The sequence below is a fragment of the Tachypleus tridentatus genome, chromosome 7, assembly GCF_004210375.1.
Source record: "Tachypleus tridentatus isolate NWPU-2018 chromosome 7, ASM421037v1, whole genome shotgun sequence".
In the NCBI taxonomy this organism is placed as follows: Eukaryota; Metazoa; Arthropoda; class Merostomata; order Xiphosura; family Limulidae; genus Tachypleus; species Tachypleus tridentatus.
Window position 1 is genome coordinate 146,924,444 of NC_134831.1, and position 26,868 is coordinate 146,951,311.

A 26,868-nucleotide genomic window follows, 5' to 3' on the forward strand; every position below is an offset into this window, starting at 1 on the left:
CCACATGCATTTCCGCCTGGATTTAATGTGTAACTAACCGCCGTTTTAAAAATGTTCGATTTCGTAAAGCGTAATTCTAGTCAAGAGAGAAAGAGACCTACATTTACAATTAACGGTTAGTTTCTCTATTTAACAAAAACTGGTTCAGGTGAAACTAAAGTTAAATGAAGATGATATTTGTTGCTTATATTAAAGTTGAATCAAATGGTTTGAATTACTTGTCAGTGCACAAAACGCTTTGAATAGCGCTTGAATTATTTTATTATTATTTTTGTAGCATATGGAAAACGAAAATATTTCACTATGACTTAGCTTAGATATATTTACTAGGAGAATGAATGAAGTCAAAGAAGTTGATCGCGGTTTCTCATCGTGTCGTCGTGTCGTAACATAGGTTACAAGCTGTACATTTAAAACAATTTCAGTTATTCACGTGGTACAAAATAACGATTATAAAACCTTTGACTACACATTTTTTCAGAGGTAAATTCTGTGTTATTGATCTAAAGACATACGTTACAAATTTCGATCAAGGTATTCAACTTCGACGCCTTTCTTCTTATATTAAAAAAAATTATAAACCTTCCAGGTCACAGTATTTCCAACGAAAATTTATTGACACGGTAAAAAAGTGTTATACTGCCACATAGGGTCGAAACACAGAATCATATCTTTAAATTAATTTTTATTACTTGGCGTTTAGGTTACTCAACTCTCAAACTGCGTGTTGCCGGTTCGAATGTTGTTACTAAATACGTTCGTCCTTTTAACTGTTGTGGTGTTATAACGTGACGGTCAATCTCACGTTTGGAGGTCGATGGTGTTGACTAGAGCTACCTTTTCTCTGGTCAATCACTGTTAAACATGGGCCGTAACGCAGATGCCCCCCCCCCGAGTAGCTTCACGCGAAATTCAACAAACAAACAAATAGCACTATCTTCCAGTTGCAGGGGCACAATATAACGTAAAGTTTTATTATTACCTAGTTCATTCTAAGTGATAACTGTATATCGAAAGCAAAGTTGACTATTAATTATCAAGTAAAACGTTTGTGCGTCCTCTATTAACAAATCTCGGAGCTGCTTAATGTCTTATCATAGAATGACAATCAAGTCCAACAAATATTAAATAAAATCGACGAAATTACATTCTTATTGCAGTTACTAGGTATATATTAGCGCTTGGTTTTTTTGTTTTTTTTTAATTTCGCGCAAAGCTATCCCAGAGCTATCTGCGCTAACCATCACTAATTTTGCTGTGTAAGACTAGAGGGAAGGCATCTAGTCATCACCACCACCGTCGCACCAAACGTGCTCGCCCTTTCAGCCGTGGTGGCGTTATAACGTGATGGTCAATCCCACTGTTCTTTGGTAAAAAAGTATTCCAAGAGTTGGCGGTGGGTAGTAATGACTAGTTGCCTTCCCTCTAGTCTTACACTGCTAAATTAGGGACCGCTAGCGCGGAGAGCCCTCGTGAAGCTTAGCGCGAAATTCAAAAAGAAAAACAAAAAATATTTGAGACACAATTAATGCACATTTGGATCGACAAAGTATATTCTGAATTCAGAGAAAGAAATTGTTTAAGGGACAATATATGAAGTAAAAATGGAGATTTTGTACATAGTTTCTAAGCCAACCAATGACTAAATTATTTTAACTCGAAAGGATTGACATATATTATCATGATGGTCGAAAGATTTGCATCAGAAACTCTTTTCAAAGCAAATTACTATACCTAGAGACGACGCAAATCTCAATAAAACTACCATTGAAATAAAATCAACATGATTAAATGAAATAATGAGATCCCGTTCGAATAGCAGTTAACGTTACTTCCTAAATCACACTTTTCCACTTATTTTAAGGTTTGGTTGCTTTATGTATTCATTGCTTTGAAAAAACTATAATTACTTAATCATACACTTTAAAACTTACATGGTTACATAGAAAACTCAAAGTACACAGGTTTAAGAGAAAGTGTTTACCATTTCTTAAGAGCTAAGTTACAATAGTTTTTCTTCTCGAAAGGAAAAAACAGATGTTTTTTAAACCGATTATCGGGTGATAATCTCGTCTTTACATTATTTTATGAAATTCGATTTGAGTTTAACTAAGGAATGCATAGGTTTATTGATCTCGATCTTTGACTTCGAGAATTCATGATCCGCGTCCCGATGCCACGTTTTAGGTTGTGGGTGAGCAATAAAAGTGACACTCAGATCCTAGTGTTCGGTTAGAAAATAGTGACTAAATAGGTTTTGGGGAGTGCTATTGACTAACCATTTTACATTAGTCTATTTACTTCAAAATTAGATTCTATCAGCAAGAAGTTCTTGTGTAGCTTTACATGAGAATACTAAACAAGAACGATCGTGCCGGTCTGTAATTTCATCACAAAGATAAGCTGAAAATGAGATAACCTGTTTGATACATAAAAGTAAACTTTTAAACCGTAGATAAACAACAAAAAATCAACACAATTTAAACTTTGGTTTCCTGGTAAAGTGCGTTAGAGTAAATATTAGCCATTTTTCTGTCCGCTACAGAAAAATAACAGCTGAAATTTGATATACATATTTTAAACACAAAAATCAAAATTAAAGTAATAATATCTGAGTGTTCCACAACTACTGAATTACAGATTTTACTAGTACGTATGAAAGGCCCTATATTAGGCACAAATACATTACTTCATTTTCCTCTAAAATAACTTACACTTCGTTCATTTATAATACGAGCCTATAATAACACTGCTGTAACCATAACACTTACGTTGTTTTGGAAGTATCACGTGTTATTAAGAGTAAACTTCTTTCTACTAAGATTAATTTGACTCTATTTTTATTAGAGTAAGATTAACAATTAATTAAGTAATAAAAGTGAGGCTTATTCTACCTTTCTCTTCCACTCCTACCCCGTATAGTTTGAAAAAGCAAAATATTCACTTATAAACCCTCTATCTTATGACTTTTAAAAGAATAATTCACAAACAGCTATACCACCAACTAAAGCAACTTAAGAGTGTTACATCAATTTAAATTTTAACCAGTTTGTGCTTTGTTGATCACTACCCTTTGGTTACAGTATATATTACCAATTGTAAAAACAAAAACAAGTCGGAGCCAGTTTACAATAATAATTATTCACAAATTTATGATATCACAATAATAATAATTTTATAGTGACAGTATTTACACAATTATGAAGCACTATTGATACAATCACAAAAATACAAAAATTTAACTAATCTGCTCAGAATCAAGAATTTCCTAATAGAAAATGCCTTAACAAGTCTATTTTCTTCGTCGAATACAATTCGAGCTTGTTTTTTTTTTTTAACCAGCACACACAATTTCAAGTTTTCTAAACGCTCTAACGTGTTAACTTTCGGTAGTCGTTTAGGTCTCTACAGAAGGTACTAACTTCACACTATCCTTAATGAGATTTATATATTATCATAGAATTTCAGAAGCTTCTAGACTGTAAAACTTCTGCACGTGAATGTCATCACATCCTCTCTGGAAAATTCGATTTCAATAAGTTCACTGACCTCCAATCCACATTCCAAAACATTTTGACAATTTATAGATTCTAGACCTAAGTCACAAACGTTCCAGAATGCTCAAAAACGTTTCTTTGGTACAAGAATATTCAATAAGAATGAATCATATTAATTATGCTAAGGATTCTGATCAGATTTATTTGGCCTTTAAATTCTGACACCAGGTATTAAGTTCAATATTAAAAATATTAAGACTTACGTCTGACTACTAATTTTCCTGGTAGTATTTACAGTCAACTTCTCCGTTGACAATTTTTTGAAAACGGCATGGCGTTGTTGTTGATGCTTTTATCAGTCATCATTTGATATAATGAAATCACTAATGTTAGCATAATGTTGATCAATTGGAATGTTGTTTGGGCATTCACATTTAGGAATTTTACAAAGGCACGTTTATAAACCTGTCCAAGCAATAACTTTATAATAGTTACATTTCAACCACCTCTTCCCAATGTGTCAGCAATAACATTGCCCTTGCCTTTAATATGTTTAATTTCCAAATTATGATCTTGTAAAGTCGAACTCCACCTTAACAGTCGTTAATTCTTGTTTATTACTTTGATAATGAATGTCAAATGTTTGTGGTCGGTGAAAACAAGAACAGGGCAAATGGTAGTGCTGACATAGACATAAAAATGTTGTAGCGCTAGCAACAGAGCAAGACATCCTTTCCCAGCAATGAATTAATTATTGTGATGTTTGTCAAATTTGAAAAATAACAAGCCAGATGGTCCAATGATCATCATCTCCTTGTAACAGAACAGCACCAATACGAACATCGTTAGCATCTACAGCAAGTTTGAACTGCTTTGAAAAATCTGGTGCTCTGAGAACTGGTGATTTCATTAGAATTACTTTGATACTTTCAAAAGTATGGTTGCATTGATTATTCCACATACATGTTGTGCTTTTACTAAGTTGTTAAAAGTTTGTGCTGATGTTGAAAAATTTAGACAATTTTCTATAATACCCAGCTATTCCAAGATACCTCATCAATTCTCTTTTGTTTATTGGTGTCGGAAAATTTACAATATCTTCCACTTCAGTTATTAAATACTTTATTTGTCCTTGGCCTACTGCATGTCATAGTTACTCTACATTGGCATGACATCATTTACAGTAAACTTCTCTGTTGACAGTTTTTTGAAAACGGCATGGCGTTGTTGTTGATGCTTTTATCAGTCATCATTTGATATAATGAAATCACTAATGTTAGCATAATGTTGATCAATTGGAATGTTGTTTGGACATTTTACATACCAAATGACATTACTTTGTACTGGAAAAGTCTATCTGGGGTTAGAAAAATTAATATTTTTTTCAGCTCTGTCTATAAGTTGGACTTGCCACTATCCTTTAAATAAGTCAAACTTACTAAAATAATTAATATCACCTATCCTGTCAATACAGTAATTAATCCTAGAAATCGGATAAAAGTCACTCTTCGTTACAGAATTAACCTTTCTGAAATCGATATGAAACCTGTAAGACTAATCCAGCTCAGGTACTACTACAACACATGGTGAGTTTCATTCACTGTTACTTGGCTCAATGATGTTATTCTTCAATATATATTTAACTTAACATCACAGGACTAGTATAGTAAAGATGTTGTTTATTAGGAGTAGCATGACCAACATCTACAACATGTCTAACAAGGTCAATTCTGTTTGGTACATCAGAAGACGAAAGTACAAACTTCTGAATTAAGTTTTTCAATTCTTCTTGTTGAGTAAAAATTAGATGATACAATTTTGACCCCAAGTCTGAAAGTACATCTTAATGTTTCAATTTATTCTGTAATCAGTATATTCTGATTCTCTTATAACCCATCATTTCCATAAATCTCTTCTTTTGTTTTTGAATCTGGTCACTTTTGTGGGCAGTTACTGAGGTGTCAAGTAGCATAACAGTTTGATAGTCATCTCTTTTAAGGTACTTTTTTCAACATGTTATTTTTACTTCTGTTGCCACGGAGTTTTGACAGTTTACTCTAAGTCACTGCCTTTGACTCAATTTCGTAAGGACCAAAATACTGAGCTTGTAAGACATGCCATGGAATAGGCAAAAAGACAAGAACCTCATCACTTGGCTTAAAAACCTTTTTCTTTGAGTGCTTATCATGCACATGCTTCATTCTGCTTTGGCTTTCTTGAGAATTTTTTCGCAGTTGTAAGTGCTCCCATAAGATTATGCCTAAATCCTGACACATAGTAAAGCAGATTCATGTCGGTATCTTCACAAAGTCAATTCTCTTTGAGTAGTTTCATTAATTTCCATACTGATATGAACAAATACAAGCTCTAAGAACTAAAACCAAGTTACTCCAGAATAGCTTCTTGGGCAAAAAAGTAAATGAGTCTTCTCATGCCAGTCTTTCCGAAATTACAAATAGTATGTTCAAATCGTATTTTTCAGTAGTTGGCGAAGGCATTGCAAACCATTTTAGGATTCTGGATGATAAACACTAAATTTGTATTGTTTAATCCCTAACTGACACATAATCTGCTGAAATAATTATGACTCAAAATTCAGCCCTCAATCAGACTGAACTGTCTTTGGCAAACTTACATAGGTAAAAAAGTTTGTCAGAGCTTCTGTAATAATGGCGGCTTTAATATTCTTCAAGGGTATTGGTTTAGGAAATCGACTTGATGCACACATTATTGTTAGTGGGTACTGATTCCTTAACTTGTTTTTTCGAATGTGGGCCTATACAGTTCAGAATAAACTGACTGAATGATTCATCAAATGCTGGTATGAGCTGGAATGGGGTATCGGTTAGTTTTTGATTAGGTTTGCCGACGAACCAGCACACATGGATGACCCGCAATATTCTGCCATATCCTTCTGGGCAGTTGGCCAATAGAAATAACTTAAATTTTTATAGCAGGTTTTCCGTACTCTCAGGTGTTCAGCCATGAGCATACAGTGGACTGATCTCATAACATCTTTCCTATACAGCTTTAGAACAAGTATCTTGCTATATTAGGTAGTCTCCACTTTCGCACTATAATAAATTATTAAGGCAATAACATACGGCACCACTCTCTGCTTCCTCAGAGATTAGTGACCTCTGACGTAAGCTACTCACTTCAAGGTCCTTTTCCTAGTCGGCAATAATCTTATTCCAGCTCAATAATTTTGCTTCATAATCCATGTTAGGTGTAGACAGAGCTTCCTCTCTCTCATTTGAAATATCTTTATTATTAGGTATAGGAGAAGTGAATTCATCCTCATTGAGCTTACTGAAAAAGGTATGTTCTAGTCTTTTATTTAAGTTAACTCTTTTATCAATAGGTTTTATGTCGTCAAGAGTCTTTCTTCAACTGAGAACCTTTTGCTTATAGCAAGATAAATATCTGAAGTTCCTCGTATTCACAATCACTCTGTTTGCAGAACTCTAAGTACACAATCGGGTTCATGATGACTTTGTCATCAGCTAGGTCGTTGCCTAGCAATAGTGGAACGCCCTTTACTGGAAGAGTCGGCCAGGCACACACTGCTACAGGTCCAGAAATAATATCTGACTTAATTTACAACATGGATGGCATATTCAAACAGCCTAACACTACACCCTAAATAAGAACTCTAGGTACAGCTGAAGATTTCTCAGACAGTGGCAGAATACACTTTAATAAAAGTGTGAGATTCAGGTATTTTTCAAATTATTAATGAGTTGTAAGTAGGCATTGTGACCTACTAGTGAAACAAGTCTCTCTCATATAAAGGGTTTATATTCCTACATAAATTCAGGCTCTAATCTTCTCACCTTTATTAGATTTTTAACACTTAAAAACTTAACAGAGCATTTCACTATGGTAAGATCCATTTTCTTTCCTTTGTTTCCCTGAAGAACCCAACACTCAGATATAATTTGCCTCTGTTTCTTACAGTAAGTACACACGGATACACCTTTTGCTCGAGTCAAGTTACTCGACCCTGAACTAGAAGACTTATTGGCATTCCATTGTTTAAGTTTGGTTCTGGTAAGAACTCGAATTTGATCCTTTGATGAGAAACCAGTTGTTTGGGTCCAGTCCTACTTGTAAACATGTTATAACTTTGAATACCTTTTCCTAAACTGAGATTGTGAGTGAGAGCATTGTCATTAACCGTTATTGCTGTTTGGCTTAAGTTTTCGAAATTCTGCTCATCCAAGAGCATTTTTATTTCCGACTGGATAAATGTTTGAAATTTCTAGATCAAAATAGGCTGGTCAGCTGGTTAAATTTGTATTTAATTTTTTAGATAATAGCTATAATGGTTGTTCTTTCTATCGAGCAAATTCCACACATCTTTACTTTTCCTTTTTACTGGATTTTCTTAAGTTCTGCCTGTAAGTTTTTAGCACTAACTCATAAGCTTAAAAATTGTCTGTTTAACAATGTCTTACCCACTATTTTCTTTAGTAGAAGTGCCGAAAATATTTTTCTGGCTTTATTAATTAGCATACTCTGTAATAGCAGAGTCAAAACGTCTTTTGGCTATTTCAGCATGGTGGCAGCTTTCAAAATGTAAGAAGTTTTTATCGATTTCTTATTGCTGAAAGTTTGACACTAGTCTCACTAGGCTGCATAAATATTGCTGCTACCAAATGAAAACGGTGGGGTGGAGTTTGACTTACTAGATAATTCCAGTCCCTTTAATTTAATATATGTTTGTAATTCTTTCTGCTTCAGTTTTAATTCTGTTTTTTTATATCTTTACCATTCTAATTTTACCACATCTACTAACTCTAGTACATCTTCATTAAGCACTTCTTCTTCAACTAAATATTTAAATATTAAAATCCTGATTTCCTGCCGTCTCATCGAAAACTTATGAGGTAACTGATAGTGTTTAGTTAATAATATTAAGTCAAATTTCCTTAAATTGTCAAACCACTCTAGGATGGAGTTTTCAAACATTTAACTACCTCAAACATCATGTTGGCTATTTGATGGTTTCATTTCGAAACCAAAACTTAAAATTCAATTTACTAAAATTTACAATTTATCAAAAAAAAGTTGGTCAAGTATAATAATTTCAGATCCTGGACAAACGCCCAATCTCTTTTACGGTATAAATTATCGATCGTGAAACCAATAAACAAGACAGAGCCAATTTACAATAATAATTATTCACAAATTTATTAAATCACAATAATAATAATTTTACATAGACAATATTAACACAGTTATTAATCTAACAATATTTATACAGCTATGAAGCAATATTGATATGATTACAAAATTACGGAACATTAAGTGATCTGGTCAGAATCAAGAATTTCCTAATACAAAATGCCTTAACAAGTCCAGTTTCACTGTCAAATACAATTCCAGCTTTTTGTAACTGTCACACACAATTCCACGTTTCATAAAAAGCTCGAGCGTGTTGGCTTTTGCCAGTCAATTAGGTCTCTACAGAAGGTACTAACTTCACACTACCCTTAGCGACATTTATATACTATTATAGAACTCTAGAAACTTCTAGAGTGTAAAAATTTTCACACGCGAATGTCATCACAACCTCTCTCAAAAATTCGATTTGAGTAAGTTCACTGACTTTCAATCTGCATTCCAAAAATGTTCCAGAAGTTCGTGTTCCAGAATACTCAATAACTTTTCGGTAGTTCAGGAATATTTGATGACATTCAATTACATTAACTATGCTAAGGGTATTTATCAGGTATTAATTTCAATATTGATAACAGCACGGTTTACGTACTATCATTACATTATTATTATTTATTATTAACACTACTACTGAACAACATCTTAAGACAGTTTCGGGTTCTTTTCAGATTGGCAACAATACATAAAACGTTAGTTTAAATTACCCAGTCTCACTCACTAATTCCTGTCTTTCTCTGTTATTAGATAGTTGGAAAAATGACTGGTGTTGATTTATATTACGGCTGTAGTTAAGAAAGGAATCATTTTGCTCTTTCGTCTCTAACACCTGCGCGACACGTCTTGAGATAACGTTAAATCATTCGTTTCAGAAATAATTCGGATATATATTTTATTTAACTGATAAAGCAGTTTACATAAAATCATTCTCTCTGAACTATATACACCCACTCCAGTGGCACAGCGATATGTCTGCAGACTCACAATGCAAGAATCTGGGTTTTGATAACCCATTATGTTGCTTTGTGCTTAACTTAAAATATACAGTGAGCTACAAATATTTTTTCTTTACTATCTACGAGTGCTTCCTTTTAAACTTCCACACCGTGGAGAGCACTTCTATAAAAACAAGATTTTCCACCTCTTAATGTTGCCAAAGGGAATACTCCTCCAAGGAATTTATTCATAATGATATCCTTTGTATGTGCCTCAGCCATACATGAATACGTTTTACTCTGAAGATTGTGTAACTTATCAATGTAAGTGGCCTGCACTTTCGTATGTTCCACAAAAATAGTGAATCCCTCTTAGTCTATTTATGTACCAACATATACTCTGAACCATATGTTGTTACTTTAAAAAATAAACACGTTGGAAGTGACACGACGGAAGTTGACCTTTCTACTATTTTTTCCCAACCATGCAAAAATGTATCTATAGACTGAATCAGTATTTATTTAGGAATGCGACTTGAAAATGTGCTAATGAATCCAGTTTACTGCAATATATTTATCATCTTTCACTGGAGGAAAAAAACGTTCAGTAAGTGGGGGTCCTTCTGATAACGTATTTCTTTATCCACATTCGTGTTTATCGGTCTAACAATTCAATGCAATAAACCAGAACTCACTTTGTCTGGTTAGAAGAGATAAGATGAGCAGGTGTGTGTTTTCTCAACCTAATGCACTACTTAACTGAAAACAAACTGTTTCGTTTGTCAAATTGTTATGCAAATGCTTGCAAAATATTCCACACTTGCTGCTATGTAAACAGTAAAACAGTAAAAAGTAGTCCGAGCAAGACATGCTTCTAAAGTCACTTCATTAGTTTCATAATAAACCCACAAACGTATGCCACATATACAAATATTTCAGGACTATTTTACTTGGACAATTATTAATTTCTTCGAATAATTTTCTTTGGAAGCTCACATTTTAAGTTTCATTCTTTGTTCCTGTAATCCTTGTTTAAACTTGTTTTTGACTCGAGCTTTAAAGTGGTTCATTTTAGGTAAATGTTTATAATGAATAATATTTTATACGACAGGTGAAAGATTCTATTAGTTGCTGTTGAGCTCTTTAGTATGGCTACTGGTGATCGAAGTGAAAGCTTGCATAGATCAGTTCTGTGTATGAATTTTTCAGTTCATATCCTTCGTGCCAATTAAGCTTATACAAATTTTCTTTGTTAATCTACTTTTAAACATAATTACTAAGTTAATTAAACTGCCACTAAATTTCCTAGACTCTTGTATAGAAGGCGTTATAGTAAACACATCTTACATGTAAAATTGGCTTTATTTCAAAAACTTGCGTGTTGTAAGTTATCACCACGGACATATCACGCACAGAAGAGTTGTAACCGGAAAGTAACAAGAAATGAAACGCAGTGTACAGAGTAATATGTAAATATTGTAGTTTAGATTATGAATGTAGCATGTGTATTTCCTTTGAAACTTTTAAAATAGAGAAAAATAACAATAATTACTTACTGCTTCTGTGTGAATCGGATGGACGGAAAACAAAATGGCCGCGACAAAGCTGACAACACGAGGCAAGAAGAGGAAACACAATCTGTAATAAAAATGTATCTTAAATCGAACTTTCAGTTAATATTATCTTACTGCTTAAAACCTAAAGCAATGAAAGCTTTCTAATAAATTATTGATTCATTTTCACTTGCGATAAGTCCAGGAACTGCATAATTATTTGACATTTACCGATAAGGCGGTCTACTATTTATAAATGGTAATAAGGTGAGAAAAAGTGTATTAGTTATTAGTGGTGTCTCTCAGCTTGTGGATTCATATGTTGGTATTCCTCGAACAGAATAGAACATCTGATGGATATGCTCTGCGTGAATGACTTGATTATTGTTTACAGTAGTAGCCAAAACTATATGCAAAGTCGTTTCGAGACTGGGGGTTCTAACCAAATCTTTAATATTAATTTACATGACAGAGACATAAGTCAACAATCAATTCACATCGCAAACAATACAGGACTTAATAATTATTAGCTTTTAACTTAATTATAAGCACCATTAATCTCCTGCTAACAAATCACAATGTTATTACAAAATTTAGAAACACAACAATAAATGATTTGTCTAATATTTCAATACCAGAGTCAGGGTCATAACAACGTAAATACATTTCCTATAGAATGTGATTAGCATAAAATTATTACAATAGTAACCCCACCAGGGTCTAAGATTAACATGAAACATAATATTACCTGTAATACAAGACGCATACTAAGGCATGAAGCAAAACATTGATCACGTGATAACCCAAAGGCTGCAGGCCATGGACGGCATAATTAAGTCGGAATGTGAAGACAGTGAAAGGACGGTACGACTTGTGGCTTTGTTCCTGCTTGGCAGATAAATATTCGTAATGAATAAGAAAAGTGACCAGCATTTTAAGGTCAAAATATAATGAAAGTCACTAGAAGTCATGTATGCGTATGTGGTACAACATAATAAAGCGGAAATAATCATAGATTTTTCCATAATCGTAATGAAACATACTTAAAATATGATCATTTATAAAAATACAGTATCTCAACCACTAACATTAAAATGGTAGTAACTGTTTTCAAAATATTTTCAGATTTTTATTCAAAATACTCTGCTGCAATATAGAATAAAAATACAGAATTTGACAGGAGGTTTGTTTGTTTTGGAATTTCGCACAAAGCTACTGGAGGGCTATCTGTGCTAGCCGTCCCTAATTTAGTAGTGTAAGACTTGAGGGAAGGTAGCTAGTCATCACCGCCCACCGCCAACTCTTGGGCTACTCTTTTACCAACGAATAGTGGGATTGACTCGTCATCACCGCCCACACTTGGGCTCCCACGAATAGTAGGATTGACCGGCCCCACGGCGAACGAACCCGCGACCCTCGGATTACGAGTCGCACGCCTTACGCGTTTAGCCATGCCAGGCGGAACTTGAAAGGTAAAAACATTACCAAAGTGCTCCATAAATAGGTTATTTAATAATTGAATAAATGAAGATCTAAATATTACAAAAATTTGATTACAAAGAGCACAGTATAGCTTTATACAAGTTTATGTTATAAAAGAGAAATAAAGTCATTTTTAAAAGATTGATGTTCCCCTAAAAAATAAATTATTTCTGAAATGCTGTCCTGCAAACTGTACTTACCATACATAAGGTATTTTTTGTGAACATAAATACAGAAAAACATAAAAAGAAAATAACCATATATAATATTATGATAATATGTGTTAAGACGTATTAAGCTGTTTCTATTGATACATGATATTGTTACGTCTCAACTAGATGAACACGGATATTAGCTTAAAAGAACAAATAAATTTATTATAAACCTACTGGAGAGAAAGGATTGAATTGATAAATTACAAACCTTCTGCAATGGAGTTCCCCAGAAATCATTAAGGAAAAGATTAAGCAAAGAACTAGAAGGTCTCACATCTCTGTTCTCCTGAATGGCGGCTACGTCGTCAAACACAAGGTTACCCCCAAGGGAGGTACTGTATACTGTTAAGGCTGTGGCTGCAATGGCTAGAGGATAAAATCTGTCTGGTTGTGTGCTCATGGTTGTAATACTGAGAAACAGAAGAGACTGGCAAAAGTAAATATGAACTTGTTTCTATAAATTCTAGATTAATTATTTCTTGGCCAGTTGTGATCACTCAACAAAATGTATTTCTCGAAATAAAAAGGACCTAAATAAAGAACATAATAACATTGAAATTTCGAAATTAATTGATACTTAGAAAAATTAATGACAGCAAAGAATTACATACACCAAATTCTCTTTAGAAAGAACGCTATAGTGATTTCCAATTATTTTAATATAGATTTAGTAAGCACATAATATTTAGTAATTTACTTACGTCATTAGTAAACATAAAATAACTGTTGGTGTTTAATACTAAGTTTATTTATTCTTTATTACGTTATTGTTATTAATTCATTGAATATTAGAATGGTACATTAGATTAATTAAATACAACGAATTATCAAAATTTTTATTTCAAACATTTCTACTTAAAACACTTGTTGAAGGGTGTGTGTTTTCTTATAGCAAAGCCACATCAGGTTATCTGCAGAGTCCCCCAAGGTTAATCGAGCCCCTGATTTTAGAGTTTTAAATCTGTAGAATTACTGCTGTACCAGCGGGGGACTATTCATAATTTAACAGCAAATAAAAACTATTCTTTGGTACGATATATGCTTTGTTTGTTTTGAAATTTCGCACAAAGCTACTCGAGGGCTATCTGTGCTAGCCGTCCCTAATTTAGTAGTGTAAGACTAAAGGGAAGGCAGCTAGTCATCACCACCCACCGCCAACTCTTGGGCTACTCTTTTACCAATGAATAGTGGGATTGACCGTGACATTATACACCCCCACGGCTGGGAGGGCGAGTATGTTTAGCGCGACGCGGGCGCGAACCCGCGACCCTCGGCTTGTGAGTCGAACGCCTTAACCCACTTGGCCATGCCGGGCCCCATTTCCCTTTTACTGATTCAGTGTGATAGTGGTAAAAAAAATTTTAAGAGATACCTCATTCACAACATAAACATTTTTGCTATATACATTTGCAAGGTCTGCAAACCAGAGTTAACTAAGTTTAAAGACCTTGAATCTCTGTAATCCGGGCTAATTTCATTTCAAATATGAATTAAGTAATAATAATAAATCACTAAATACACTTACGTTCAATCGATTTGTTTCCTTCTTTAGTTGACCCTCAACAGACATATTTCAACAACAAGAACAAAAACTAATAAATAATAAATTGCAGAAAAAAGATTTTATTTCCTCTGAAAGGCACTTTGGATCCCACTGAGAAGTATATAAACGAATTGGAAAGGTAAATGACATTGTATATATATATATATACCAAAAGAAAGAAAAATCACTTACGTCAAAGATTTCTTATTCTTCAGTGCTGTGAAAGATTTATTGTGTTCATACTATTATTATATTGGAGGAGTAGTACTAGCGTTTGTTATTTTTTTTATTTAGGCTTCCACGAATGAAAATGTTAAATCCTGTAATATCAAAGAAACTGACTGTCCTTGGTCGTCTGACGAATTAGAAAACAGAGAGAAAAGAAATAATCACAGCAAACTTCTGCCGCAAGGATGAAATTCAATACGTTTTGTTTTCTTTATTATGGCAGCTAAACATTTCATGTTTACAATAAGTGTGCTGCCATAAGACAAATAATGCAATTAAGCAAGATAACGCACATAGAATTTCAGTTAATAAAACTTCAACAGTTGATAAATTGTGGCATAAGAATTTATACATTATTTCAAAATACAGAAATTACATTTGAAGCTCTTTCCGAAAAAATATATTGTTGTTTGCATTTTAACTTTCTGCGAAAACATTAATTTATGCTTCGCATTAAGAGAATGCTGCAAAAAATATATTCGTACTACATTAAAAGCAAGGGAGTTGTTTTTATTATTTTATATATCACTCATATTATTGAGCTTAGAGAAGTCCCAAAGGTTTTGTAATTGTTTTGAAACGTTATTGTTGCTCTAGCGCAAAGCTACACAATGATTTATTTGTGCTCTGACCACCACCGAAAATCGAACCTTGGATTATAGCGATGTAGGTTTGTAAATTAGTGATGAACCATGGTGGAACGTGTTTTAGAAAGCGAAGAGACCTACATTGTGTGTGTGTGTGTGGCACATAGCAAAAACACCTCTTAATTTTGAAAAAAATATGAAACATTGACTCGATAGGCTTTGAACTTATCTTTAAAATTTGACTGCTCATATAAACTAATTCACATGTTGGAAGTGCTTGTACAAACTATGTGCATTGAAAACAACTAACTGTATCAGGAACTGAAATTTGGATTTTAGCATTTAAAGACTGTAAACTTACCGTAGACGTATCAGTAGAATGTCCATACGTTTAGGCTTTAAAAAAACAACAACAAATATTAATATCGTTGAAACGTATAAGTAGTTCTAAAATTTATTCAGTTACTTTTACCGTATAAGAGTTACTTCGATCGTTATATTTTGTGTTTACGTTTGAGAAAGTCATACACGTCCTCTAGCATCAGATACAAATAACATTTTGGGTAGATCACTGGTTAACGATAAAAGTTTTGTTTGATTTACGATAAAAGATTGCCATTCCAGTCCCTACAGACTACGCTATAAACGTACAGAATCAAGTTGTTTGTATCTAAAAGAGATATCAATAATTTCAGTAATATATTGAAAAAGTGTTTTACTTGTATAGAACATTATTTCTCAATGAGAAAAAAAAAACATTAATTGGCCAGGACGTTCTAAAGGAAAACTCTCCAGTGTAAAGGGTTTTGTACAACAACTGGTAAATGACACATTCACTGCAATAAAAATCAGTATCAAAGATCTTCAATGTCATCTCTCTCTAAAATGAAAACTGATTTTAGAAAATCGTCTGGTTAGTGATAAATATCAGTTTTTCGTTACCTTAAATGAGAAATAAGTTTGACAAAGCTACTGTAATTGAGTTTGTCAAAATGTTTTTACACATGGGGTTAAAAGTCATTTCAAAATGAATTTTTACAGTACAATGTCGTATTTTATTTTTCACTTAGGAAAAAAAGAGCTCCGTGATTGTCATAGGAATGTGTTATAATGATAATCTTCTGTAAGGAGAGTCACTTCAAATATCAAGATCAAATCCCAGTAGTGTTATGATTATGTGGAAGCCATTTCTTTTGAAAAAGGTCCCTCTTTTTAGTGATAAAATATCCATAATGATAAAATTCCATTTCGACATGGGCTTCCGGCTAGGCGTTGATATCTTTTGTCTTTGTTCAAAAAATGGAAAAAAGCCGGTTGAAATCAAAGCACTTCTATTTTCAGACATATGTAACAAATCACCATTGAACTATTGTACTTTTCAATTATTTCCAAAAAACAACAAACACTTTAACAGTAAAAAGGAAATTAAGACCATTAGATTCATACTAAAAAGCTCCGAAGATGAAATTTTACTGGTTTTGACAGATAGTCTACTATAGTTAAGAATCAAGATATTGGTCTTGAATAAGAGTCAGTATAATCAAAGAGCATAGGAGCGGCTGTGGTGTGCAACAATACCATATATTTACTATTCCTTGTTTCATAGAGCATTTTTTCAAATTTTCTTCTATGAAAATATATGTAATTTTGTGTAGAACATTACTCACAAAAGTAACCACAGTCTTTTCCTCCTTTTGCCAAGATACTCGTTGGTTTGGGTCATTCGCCTAGGGTATCACCTGTGAATTTTCTTTGAAAAAATACTTATAGAGCTATACATACTATGTGAAAGAATATAGTGATATTTTGTATTGGCAGGTAAGATAGACTCTTTAATGATATAGCTTTCCTTATATTTCGATGGTAATGACCAAATGTCACGTGAATAACATTATTGTTATGTAATGGAACGGTTTCAGCAACTTTTACAGCTTTATAACACTTCTTGAGAGAAACGAGTGTTTGGTACGTAGAGAGCCCTCTTCTGTAAAGGTGTTATCCTTTGTAATTATACTACATCTGAATGTTTGGGACCTTTATAAAAATTGTTTGATTTTATAATACGTTGTATCCAGCTTCTTTAGTCTTAGAAACTCATTCACATCCACAAAATTCAGTTTGCTCCGTGAAGCATTTTCTGTCGAATCTCCTGTTATTCAGCGAAACATACTTCATAATTTTTAGGGAAAATCAATATATGTGAAACAATCACACTGTTATAGAAAGAGAGGCTTTATTTATATTATACAGATAAAAATATATCAATTCAAAACCAGTGGTGCATATTTAATATTATGCATTCAAAAACAGCTCTTCTCAGATAGCTCTCTTTATTTTTAAAATACGTTTTAACAAAATTATTTAAAATGTTTTAGTTACGTTTGACATTTTAATCTTTTAAGACTACTTAACATTGGCACGTATGGTAAAAATGGCAATGAGTTTTACAAGCCGACTGAGTCAGAACTCAAGAGTCCTGTTGAGACAAGTTAAGAAAGGCGAGTTTTGTTATCTGAGATGCAGCTTAGTTAAAGTGTGTGTCTGATTAGGACGTGCCTAAAGTCAGCTCCTGCTGAATTTATCATACTTGTTACTATTTCTTTTCCTTATATTGCACACGTTTTATTAGTGATCCTTTCTGGTCGTATAATAAATATAAGTTACGATGGAAACTAACTTTGGGAATTTTTCGTTGTTGGATGTAATGGCACTGATACTTTTTGTGTTGGGAAAGACCACGTATCTCACCACACATCCAGGGCCTAAACACGTCTGTAAACAGTGTAATATTTAAGTAATGTTTGCAGTGTATCCCCATCAGGATGTTATGAAATAGCTTGTATTTTATCAACACACACAAAATTAGCTGTTATAGATGGTTTGGAAATGGTTAAAAATGATGTATTCAAGAGTTTTTGTGCATATTTGTATATAATTTAACAAACATAATTATCTTTTTAATGTGGTAAAAAGCCTAGTTTCGAAACTTCTCTTACTAATTAAAATAAAACTGTCTATGGAAGAGTGTTTAATGTTGTAAAATATAAGAGGTTTATTATAAAATCTACACCCGTTAAAGATGTTATCAAATAATTTACTCATTATCAACTATACTGTATGTATTAAATAGGTTTCGTTATAAAATATGTATTTGTAAAAGGTGTTTTCAGACAGGGATGTTCGTTACCGGCTCTATTCTATGTGTTAAATGGGTGTTATCAGAAAATCTATACCAGTTAAAGATGTTATCGCGCAAATATGTTCGTTACCAGTTTTATTGACTGTGTAAAGCGTGAATCCTTTATATCTCTTGCAAATACAATTATCAACTATAAAAATAATTCATTTCGAGATGTGGGATACGTAAGCTAGTTTATTATACACTATTAAAGCTTTGAAGAAAGTGGAGAATTTAATTAAATATAAAAAGTTAGCTATACACAAGAAATGGATGTGACGTCGGAAAATACTTTTTTTTTCTTTTCACACTTTGTGGTAGGTATGAAAACTTCTCATGTTTCTGTTATTGTAAGTGTAGAATTTGTCAATAGTATTTACCTATTATTATTATCTATGTAATTTAAATAATTTTCAAAAGAAAAATAATTTCCTGATTAGCGTATTTTTCAAAAATCCTTAAATCTTAAATTTATGAGTGGTGATGACTATCTACTTTCTTCTAGTCTTCCACAGCTAATTTATGGAAAGCTAGCGCAGATATCCCTTGTATATCTTTGCACAAAATTCGAAATAAATTAAACCAAACATAGCAAACTTTTTATTAAAAAACAAAAGTGTCTGCTGAGAATCAAGAACTGAAAATATCACTAGTTTACTAATTATTCACTAGACTCTGTATTCACTACATCAAATAATTATCGATTTGACAAAATACTTCATTATCTACTTAAATTTCTAAATAATTTTATCATTCATTTAACTGTATATATATAATAAACTCTTTGCGAAATTACTCATTTAACCAAATACTTTCTGCATTTCATTATATGCTCTCGCCTTAACTACCGGTAACTTACGAGGAGTAATACAGTAACAAAATTAAGGAGTTATATCCTGCTTTAATAGGAATATAATTATGAAACTTGCTAGTTACTATAGTGCATACTTCAGATCAAATTATGTTCACTGTGATTTTCCAGTTTGGTTTAACACACCTACTGATGTTCAGTTTTTGTAGTTTCATCGTTAATAGTTTATTATAATTTCATCGTACTTGAAACAGCTAATTAATTAATATTCTCACGAGTTTACATAAATATTATTCGTACTTCAACATTTTTGATGTTTATGAGACTTCAAATAATGATATTTATGTAATTAAGATAAGAAAAATAATCGTAAACGAAACTGTTTGGGTAATTACCGAAAACACATTCAAACTTCACGTGGTTATAACACTTCGAGCAAATATCTACTCGCGTTGATTACTGTTATGTTCTAAATGAGATGTACCTAAATCTTATTATCATAATAAGTATTTTGTTTACGCATTACAATATCTATAAGCTTTATAATCAGAGAATTAAGATAAACTGACGAACATTTCACACTTTTAACGGTTTTTTTAAAACCGACTTTCGATACCCATGGTAGGCAGATCACATATAATCAATTGTGTAGCTATATGCTAACTTCTAAATAAACAAACAAACAAACCAGAACAATTTTCAGGAGCTGAATTTACGAGCTCTCTAGAATATTCAAAGCTTCCTTCTGCAACTTTAATCAAACACTCAAACGTCGGTAGTCATATTATATATAGATAGAATGTAGAGTGTGCTTTGGTCATGCAGGTTTTGACTGTTACCTGAGTGATCATTATATTTAGAAATCCCTTTTTGTAGCGCACAGCCGATGTATCATTTGAAACACGCACATAGTTTACGTCGTTTGCCCAGCGTTAATATAATGCCAAGCTTAGTTTGTTAATGTCCGTTTTTAGTCCATAACATTTTACGTAGTGTATGGTATATACTAGACAAACATTAATCACACAGATATATGTCTATAATGCACTCTATTTGTTACATACAAAATTATCCCAGAATATAAAACCCAAACAACCTTTGCCTTGAAAGTTTTGGCGTTTCAGGTACTATTAAGATCTACTTTCTATTTCTTTATAAGATTTATATACATTTCTTTATCTTAACCCTAATCACACTAACTATATTTTTACGTTCGAGGTGTGAAGTCAGATATATACATGTTTGAATCACAATTTAGAATGTTATTATCCATAGCTTAGTACTTTAGGTAGGGGTATTTAGTTCTTAATTCTATATTAATTTACATGATTAATTAATCTATTAATACCTATTGTGTTCATTATTTTTAACATGATGTATTAATATGAATGCATAGTTGATTTTTAGTTATTTTGTAAAATAATTACCATTAACTCCAGAAACTACTTATTATGTTTTCAATTGTGTTCTTGTCTTATAAACTTAGGAAGGAATGATTTTAGTGTATTTTTTATGGTCTATTAATTCATTAGCATATTAGATATGCGTTATAACTATTTATTTTAGTATGCTATATTATTTGATAATAGAGTTTTTTCTTTGATTTTCCATTGCTTGTACCTTCTGATTGGTACATTTCATTATTTAAAGTATCAATAAGTTTTTCATTAATCAACATAATATTATTATATTAAAATAGTGAAAATAAATTTCGAAATTAAGCAGAAATATAAGTAAATAAAAACTTTGAAAAAATTTCAAGAGGTCTCTTTACATTTAGAAACCAAATTATTTATATAGAATTAAATATAACAGAAATTGAACGAAATAGAAAAAATGAATGGCATATCATTTGTATTTCTTCCTTCAAAGTTAAATTCTAAGATTATCAGTTGTCTTTTAACAGTTACAACAACAAATTTCAAAACAGACAGCTTTACGTGACAGTTTTGAATATTTTGATAATATTAAAACTAGAAGAAGTATATTAGCTTTGTCATCGTTTCAGAATTATAATTTTGGATGTAAACCACGTAATATCAGCAAAATAAAAGGTTTATATCTCTAAGGAATTTCATTACAAATGATAAAATAGTTATACTGATATTTTATAATGGTAATAGTTTCGTTCGATTGAATAAACTTTATGTTTCAAAAATAATAATATTTTTAGTGATAATACAAAGTTTATTACATTAAAAAATGATCATACAAAGATCAAAGAAACAAAATTACTTATTCATACATTAAAATAACTAGTTGAAGCTTATAGTAAGTGTTTCATGATCCGTATCATTAAAAACACAATCCATTGTTAAAAATACCTATAAAATAATGATATAACTACGTATAAATAACAGTTACCCTCACTATTTAGGATATGGTGAAAGTTGTAGCTCAGTTTATAATGACTAAATTATATTAAATAAATGTCTAATTAACAAAAACGTATAAAATAAATATATATGCTAGCCAGGCCTTCAGTCTTTTGTAGCCCTTATAGTTTAAATATTTGATGGTCGAACACACATATAGATTCAAAGTTTACAGCCAAGTACTTACTGTTTTACTAACTTATTTAATGGAAGAATGAGACAAGAACGCCAAACAATTTCAAATTTATATTGAACTTGCTTGAATCTTGTTCTTCCATAGGATTTAAATTTGTGACTTAAACTGACGCAAGCTGAATTATTGAGTTTACACTTTAGCTATTCATGCAACTGTAACTCACTTTGTTTATTTGGCTGGGCATCAGGAAAGGTTTTAACTGTTTCAAATTATGATGAGAGAGCAAGGAATTCAGAACTGTACCGTAAAAACCGTGCTACATAATATTTTGGTTTTAATCTAATTAATGTTTTGGGAAAATTATCTAATCGTGACAGTAGCTTTTCTTGAATTGCAATAAATTTTGTTAATAAAGATTTTTGGCAAAGAAGGAAGAACTGTATATTTTTATTCCCTTCATACCAACATACTCACCCTTTCAGTTGTGGGGGCGTGATAATGTGCGGTTACTCACACTATTCGTTGGTAAAAGAGCAGCACAAGAGTTGGCGGTGGGTGGTGATGACTAGCTGCCTTCTCTATAGACGTACACTGCTAAATATAGTCTTGCATTAGCGCAAACAGCCTTCATGTGGATTTGCACGATATTCTAAACAAATCAACCCAACCTGTGGATTTTTATCTTAACGTTTTCCGGCAGAATGGTAGATCAGTTTTCTTTTCTTGAAATACCAGACAAAATGTGTGAAAACACTACAACCTGTCTCGAACCAAAAGGGAATGAGAAATCTTTACACTAATTACAGATAATAATTACATACAGTAATGAGTTAACTGGTAAACTAGTTGTATATAAAGTTAACTGTTTTATTGCAACCAACGAATACACCTTACAGATGCAACGATAAAACTACTTTCATTTTTGTTAAACGAAACAAGGATGAATCTTGTCGTGAGTAGCTTTGAACTCAGAGCATCGTTTCTATAAAAAGATGGCAGAGCAGACTATTTGCTCTCAAGAATAAGTTATTGAAACTAGGATTTCTGGTGTCTTAAAGTGGCGTATTTATAATAACGGGCTGAATTATCAGTTAATTTATGGCGAGATAAAAATTCTTGCATAGTGTACTAGCAGCAGCGACACATACACTTTTGGATTTGTCCATATTTATACGTTTCAATAGTGTGTAGCCACGCCATTCCATAAAATCTATTTCCTGGAGAATGTTTTGTATGAAGAGAGTTTTGCGACAGTGGGACTAGTTACTTTTTTTGCAGGAGCTATACCACTGATGTTTGTTTTTCAAATGCTGTGGTTAATTATGAAAATCCGTAAAGATGTGAAGCATCGCTTGACTTCATTCACATATTTTTTCATGTATACTCGTACTTTGGGTAACAAGAAGGTTGTTTTTTCATAATTTGTTTTGGATTCAACTGACTGAGAAATAAATAAAATATTTTGAGTTCATTAAAACGCCAAGCCCGGCAAGGCCAGGTAGTTAGGGTGCTTGACTCGTAATCCGAGGGTCGCGGGTTCGAATCCCGTCACATCAAATATGCTCGCCCTCTCAGCCATTGGTGCGTTATAAATAAGGGTCAATCGCACTATTCGTTGCTAATAGAGTTGCCTAAGAGTATGCGGTAGATGGTGGTGATTAGCTACCTTTCTTCTGGTCCTACATTGCTAAATTATGGACGGCAAGCGCAGATAACTCTCGTGTAGTTTTGTGCGAAATTCAAATATAAACCAAAAACAAACAAATTAAAACGCCAAGTTTTCTAACATTACGATTTTAAAAATACAGTTTTGGTCAAACTGTTGCATTCTGTTCTATAATTGTGTAATTGTTTACATGCATGAAGTAGTAACAAAGAAGGAAACGTATGAGCGGACAAACATACGAGTTTTTATTCTTGCTTTGCTTTTTTATAATATTTTTTCGAAAAAAAACAACGCTTTCTTCAGACAGTTTCTCTGTAAGGCCATGCTTGTCATGTGCCAGAAGTTATAGGGTATCAAATTGTTCGACTTTCTAGAAATGGTATGAAGCAAAAGAACATTGCCAGAACAGTATGTTAACCCCAATGTAATGTATCAAGAATTCGGAAACGTCGTCGGACTACAAGAGATTGACCAATGAAGGTTAATTTAACATAATATAACGTTTTTGGACAACATAAGACTTATTAGTCCATCATAACCATCCCATCATCTAAAATACATTAAAACTATTAATAAATAAATTAAAAATATGTATATATATTAAGGCCAGCGCTTATCGTTTATCTACTTATGAAAGCTTCTTTTGAACTCACTTTAGTTTAGTTTCCACAACATCCGAAGGCAATCCATTTTAAAGGCCATAACACCTTATTAGAAAAATCAACTTGTCTGAGATTAAGATGAATCCCACCCTACCAAGCTTTCTATTTATGTTCTCTATTCCTTCTATTATCACTGTTTAACATGAAAAAAGATGATGTATCAAAACTATCAATTTATTTTAAAACCACGATCATCTCAATCAGATGCACCTGCTTCTTCCTCTTTTAAGAAAAATCAATCTGAGAGATTTTAACCTCTCCTCCTATGATAACACTCCTATTCAAGACATCATTCTCGTATTCTTTCCTTTTATATGCACCAATAGAACATAAATGCATTCAATCTCCTTACTGTCATCTCTGATATCCTCAACATCAAGAGAATGTAACTTACATCTTATGTACAAAGCTACCCCTCTTTATTCCCCGCCCTATTAAATAACATGTAACCCTGTATATAAAAAAAAATTATGTCATTAAAATCATATACATGTAACCACGTTTCAATTATTCCAATTATATCAAAATCATCCATTCCCACCAGTGCTCTAAAGTCATCTATTTTATTTTTCATACTTCTGGCATTACAAAAGTAACAATTAAGCCTACTTTTATAACTACTTCTATACTCGTTTCTTATGCTAAACGTTTCTCTGCATATTAATTTTTTTTGCATTTAGTTTATCCTGTTTAGACCTAGTTTAAAACTCCCCTTAGAGCTATCTGCGTCTCAGCATTAACCAGAATTTACCATCATCATCGTGTTATTTGGGCAAGACAACATGCTAACTTACAATTAGGATAACAGCACGATGCTATTTTTTAAGGTGAATCCTGTTTCCAACCTGTTAAAGTTATAATAGGATACGTGTTTGTCGCTTGCCTGAAGAACAGATGAGGGAAAACTCATACGAAACACACAGAAGATGATGCAGTATGTTTTTGAGCATCTATTCTTTATGATGAAAAACTGACTTTCATATCTAATGATCTCATATCAATGGCACCTCATACAGACATAACATAGAGATGATATTTTTGCCATATTCTGGAGCAAGGATTGGTTAAGAACCAAGTGTTCCAAGAATAAAAAAATGTCATTGCCCACATTGCACGTATTGTACAGGATTATCTTGACCATGAGGACGTTAACAGATTGCTATGACCAGTAATGTTTCCAAACTGTAATCCCATTGAGAACTGTTAAACAGAACTCAGCAGGAAAAATGCTCACCACGATCTTAAATAAGCTACTGTATTTGAATTGTAGTGTCTTCCAGTGATAAGTGGGGCAAAATTACGGTAGACTACATCAATAACCTTATCGACAGCACGCCATGTCGCTTTTCAGAGGTTATTAGCATACAAAGAAGACAAACTAAGTACAGAATGTTTAATATGAACTGATATAAGATTGCAAGCGCTATTCATAATCATTTATGTTGTGAATTGCTAAATTGCACATCTTTCTACAGGAGTCTGTTGAAATTGTTAGCTCTTCTAATAAATCGTTCATGATGTCCATAGAACCTCACTCATCATAAAAATACATATATGGAAGTTTAATATAACGTACATTTCTCAGTTTTCGAATTATCGTGTTTCTGTGTGCATGTTTCATTGAGTCACTTCAAGTGATTTGTAATTATAAGCTTTAAGGGAGACACTGGTATTCCAAGTGAGTGAGTAATAACGTATGATTTGATGAGTATGTCAATTTACATATGTTTTGCGTGACTTGGCTTTTATATATATTGATTCTATTATGTAGTAACATAAATAAAACTAATAAAAATTTAACTCACATCAAAACTTTTATTATTAAAGCAATTTGCTAATATAAACATCACTTCAATCACAACCATATATGTTAAATTCCAGCAGAAGAGAAATATTTGATATTAAACAAAAGGCCAAGCCAGCATTGGATATAGCAACTTTGGCGTGGTTAGTATGTTATCATAAACTGTTTGTGTTTTATATCTTATTGATATAAATTAGCAATAGAACATAAATGGATTCAATCTCCTTACTGTCATCTCTGATATTCTCAACATCAAGAGAATGTAACTTACATCTTACGTACAAAGCTTTATTGTACGTAAAGCTATCTTCTTTAAAATGAAAAAAGATGATGTATCAAAACTATCAATTTATTTTAAAACCACGATCATCTCAATCAGATGCACCTGCTTCTTCCTCTTTTAAGAAAAATCAATCTGAGTGTTTTTGAATCCATACTCAAAATATCAGTTTTGATAATACATATAAATACATTTGGTGTGTTTCAAATCATTATTTGAAGTCAATTATCTTCAAACAGTTGAAGATTATTATATAATTTTCAAAACAAAATTTCACATACCGCCCATGTTATGTTACATACATAATAATTTATGTAAATTAATTATTACATAAACTATTACAGTTGTAACTATTCGATAATTTGCTATATGGACAGACATTTTTGGTTTTCAAATGTGCTAGTTATATCATTGCATGACTTTCCCGGCTTAATTGAAACCACCGGGGAGACTTTGGAATGTAAGTGTATTTGTATAAATTCACGAACCCATTTGATTGTTTTAGATTTATAAACCTAGCATTACGTAGCTTTTTTGTTGGCAAATGTATTTTTGTAATGAGTCCAAAATTATTCATGGTTAATCCTACAATCCTAACGGTAATGCCATTGTACTACAGCCACTGATAGAAATTATATTAAAATGTTGGTAAATTCTCGATTTAGCAAGATATGTAAAATAAAAGGACATATATGTGTATTTTATACATTTTAGTTTCATAATTTTATTAACTAA

The 26,868-nt window shown here is 32.4% G+C and overlaps 1 protein-coding gene across 3 annotated transcripts in view; it reads right to left on the reverse strand.

Annotated features, from left to right (window-relative positions):
• Positions 1–26,868, reverse strand: part of LOC143256852 (protein O-mannosyl-transferase Tmtc3-like) — a 136,569-nt gene that overhangs the window by 62,177 nt on the left and 47,524 nt on the right. For 2 of the 3 annotated variants that reach the window (XM_076514614.1, XM_076514612.1), the window contains exons 2-4: positions 13,072–13,273; positions 11,915–12,051; positions 11,170–11,251 (exon numbers count right to left, since the gene is read on the reverse strand). In XM_076514614.1, the coding sequence (XP_076370729.1) occupies positions 11,170–11,251; positions 11,915–12,051; positions 13,072–13,263 (411 nt within the window). In that variant the 5' untranslated portion in view covers positions 13,264–13,273. Of the gene's footprint in view, positions 1–11,169; positions 11,252–11,914; positions 12,052–13,071; positions 13,291–26,868 lie in introns of all 3 variants that reach the window. The other variant, XM_076514613.1, reaches the window with a different exon arrangement.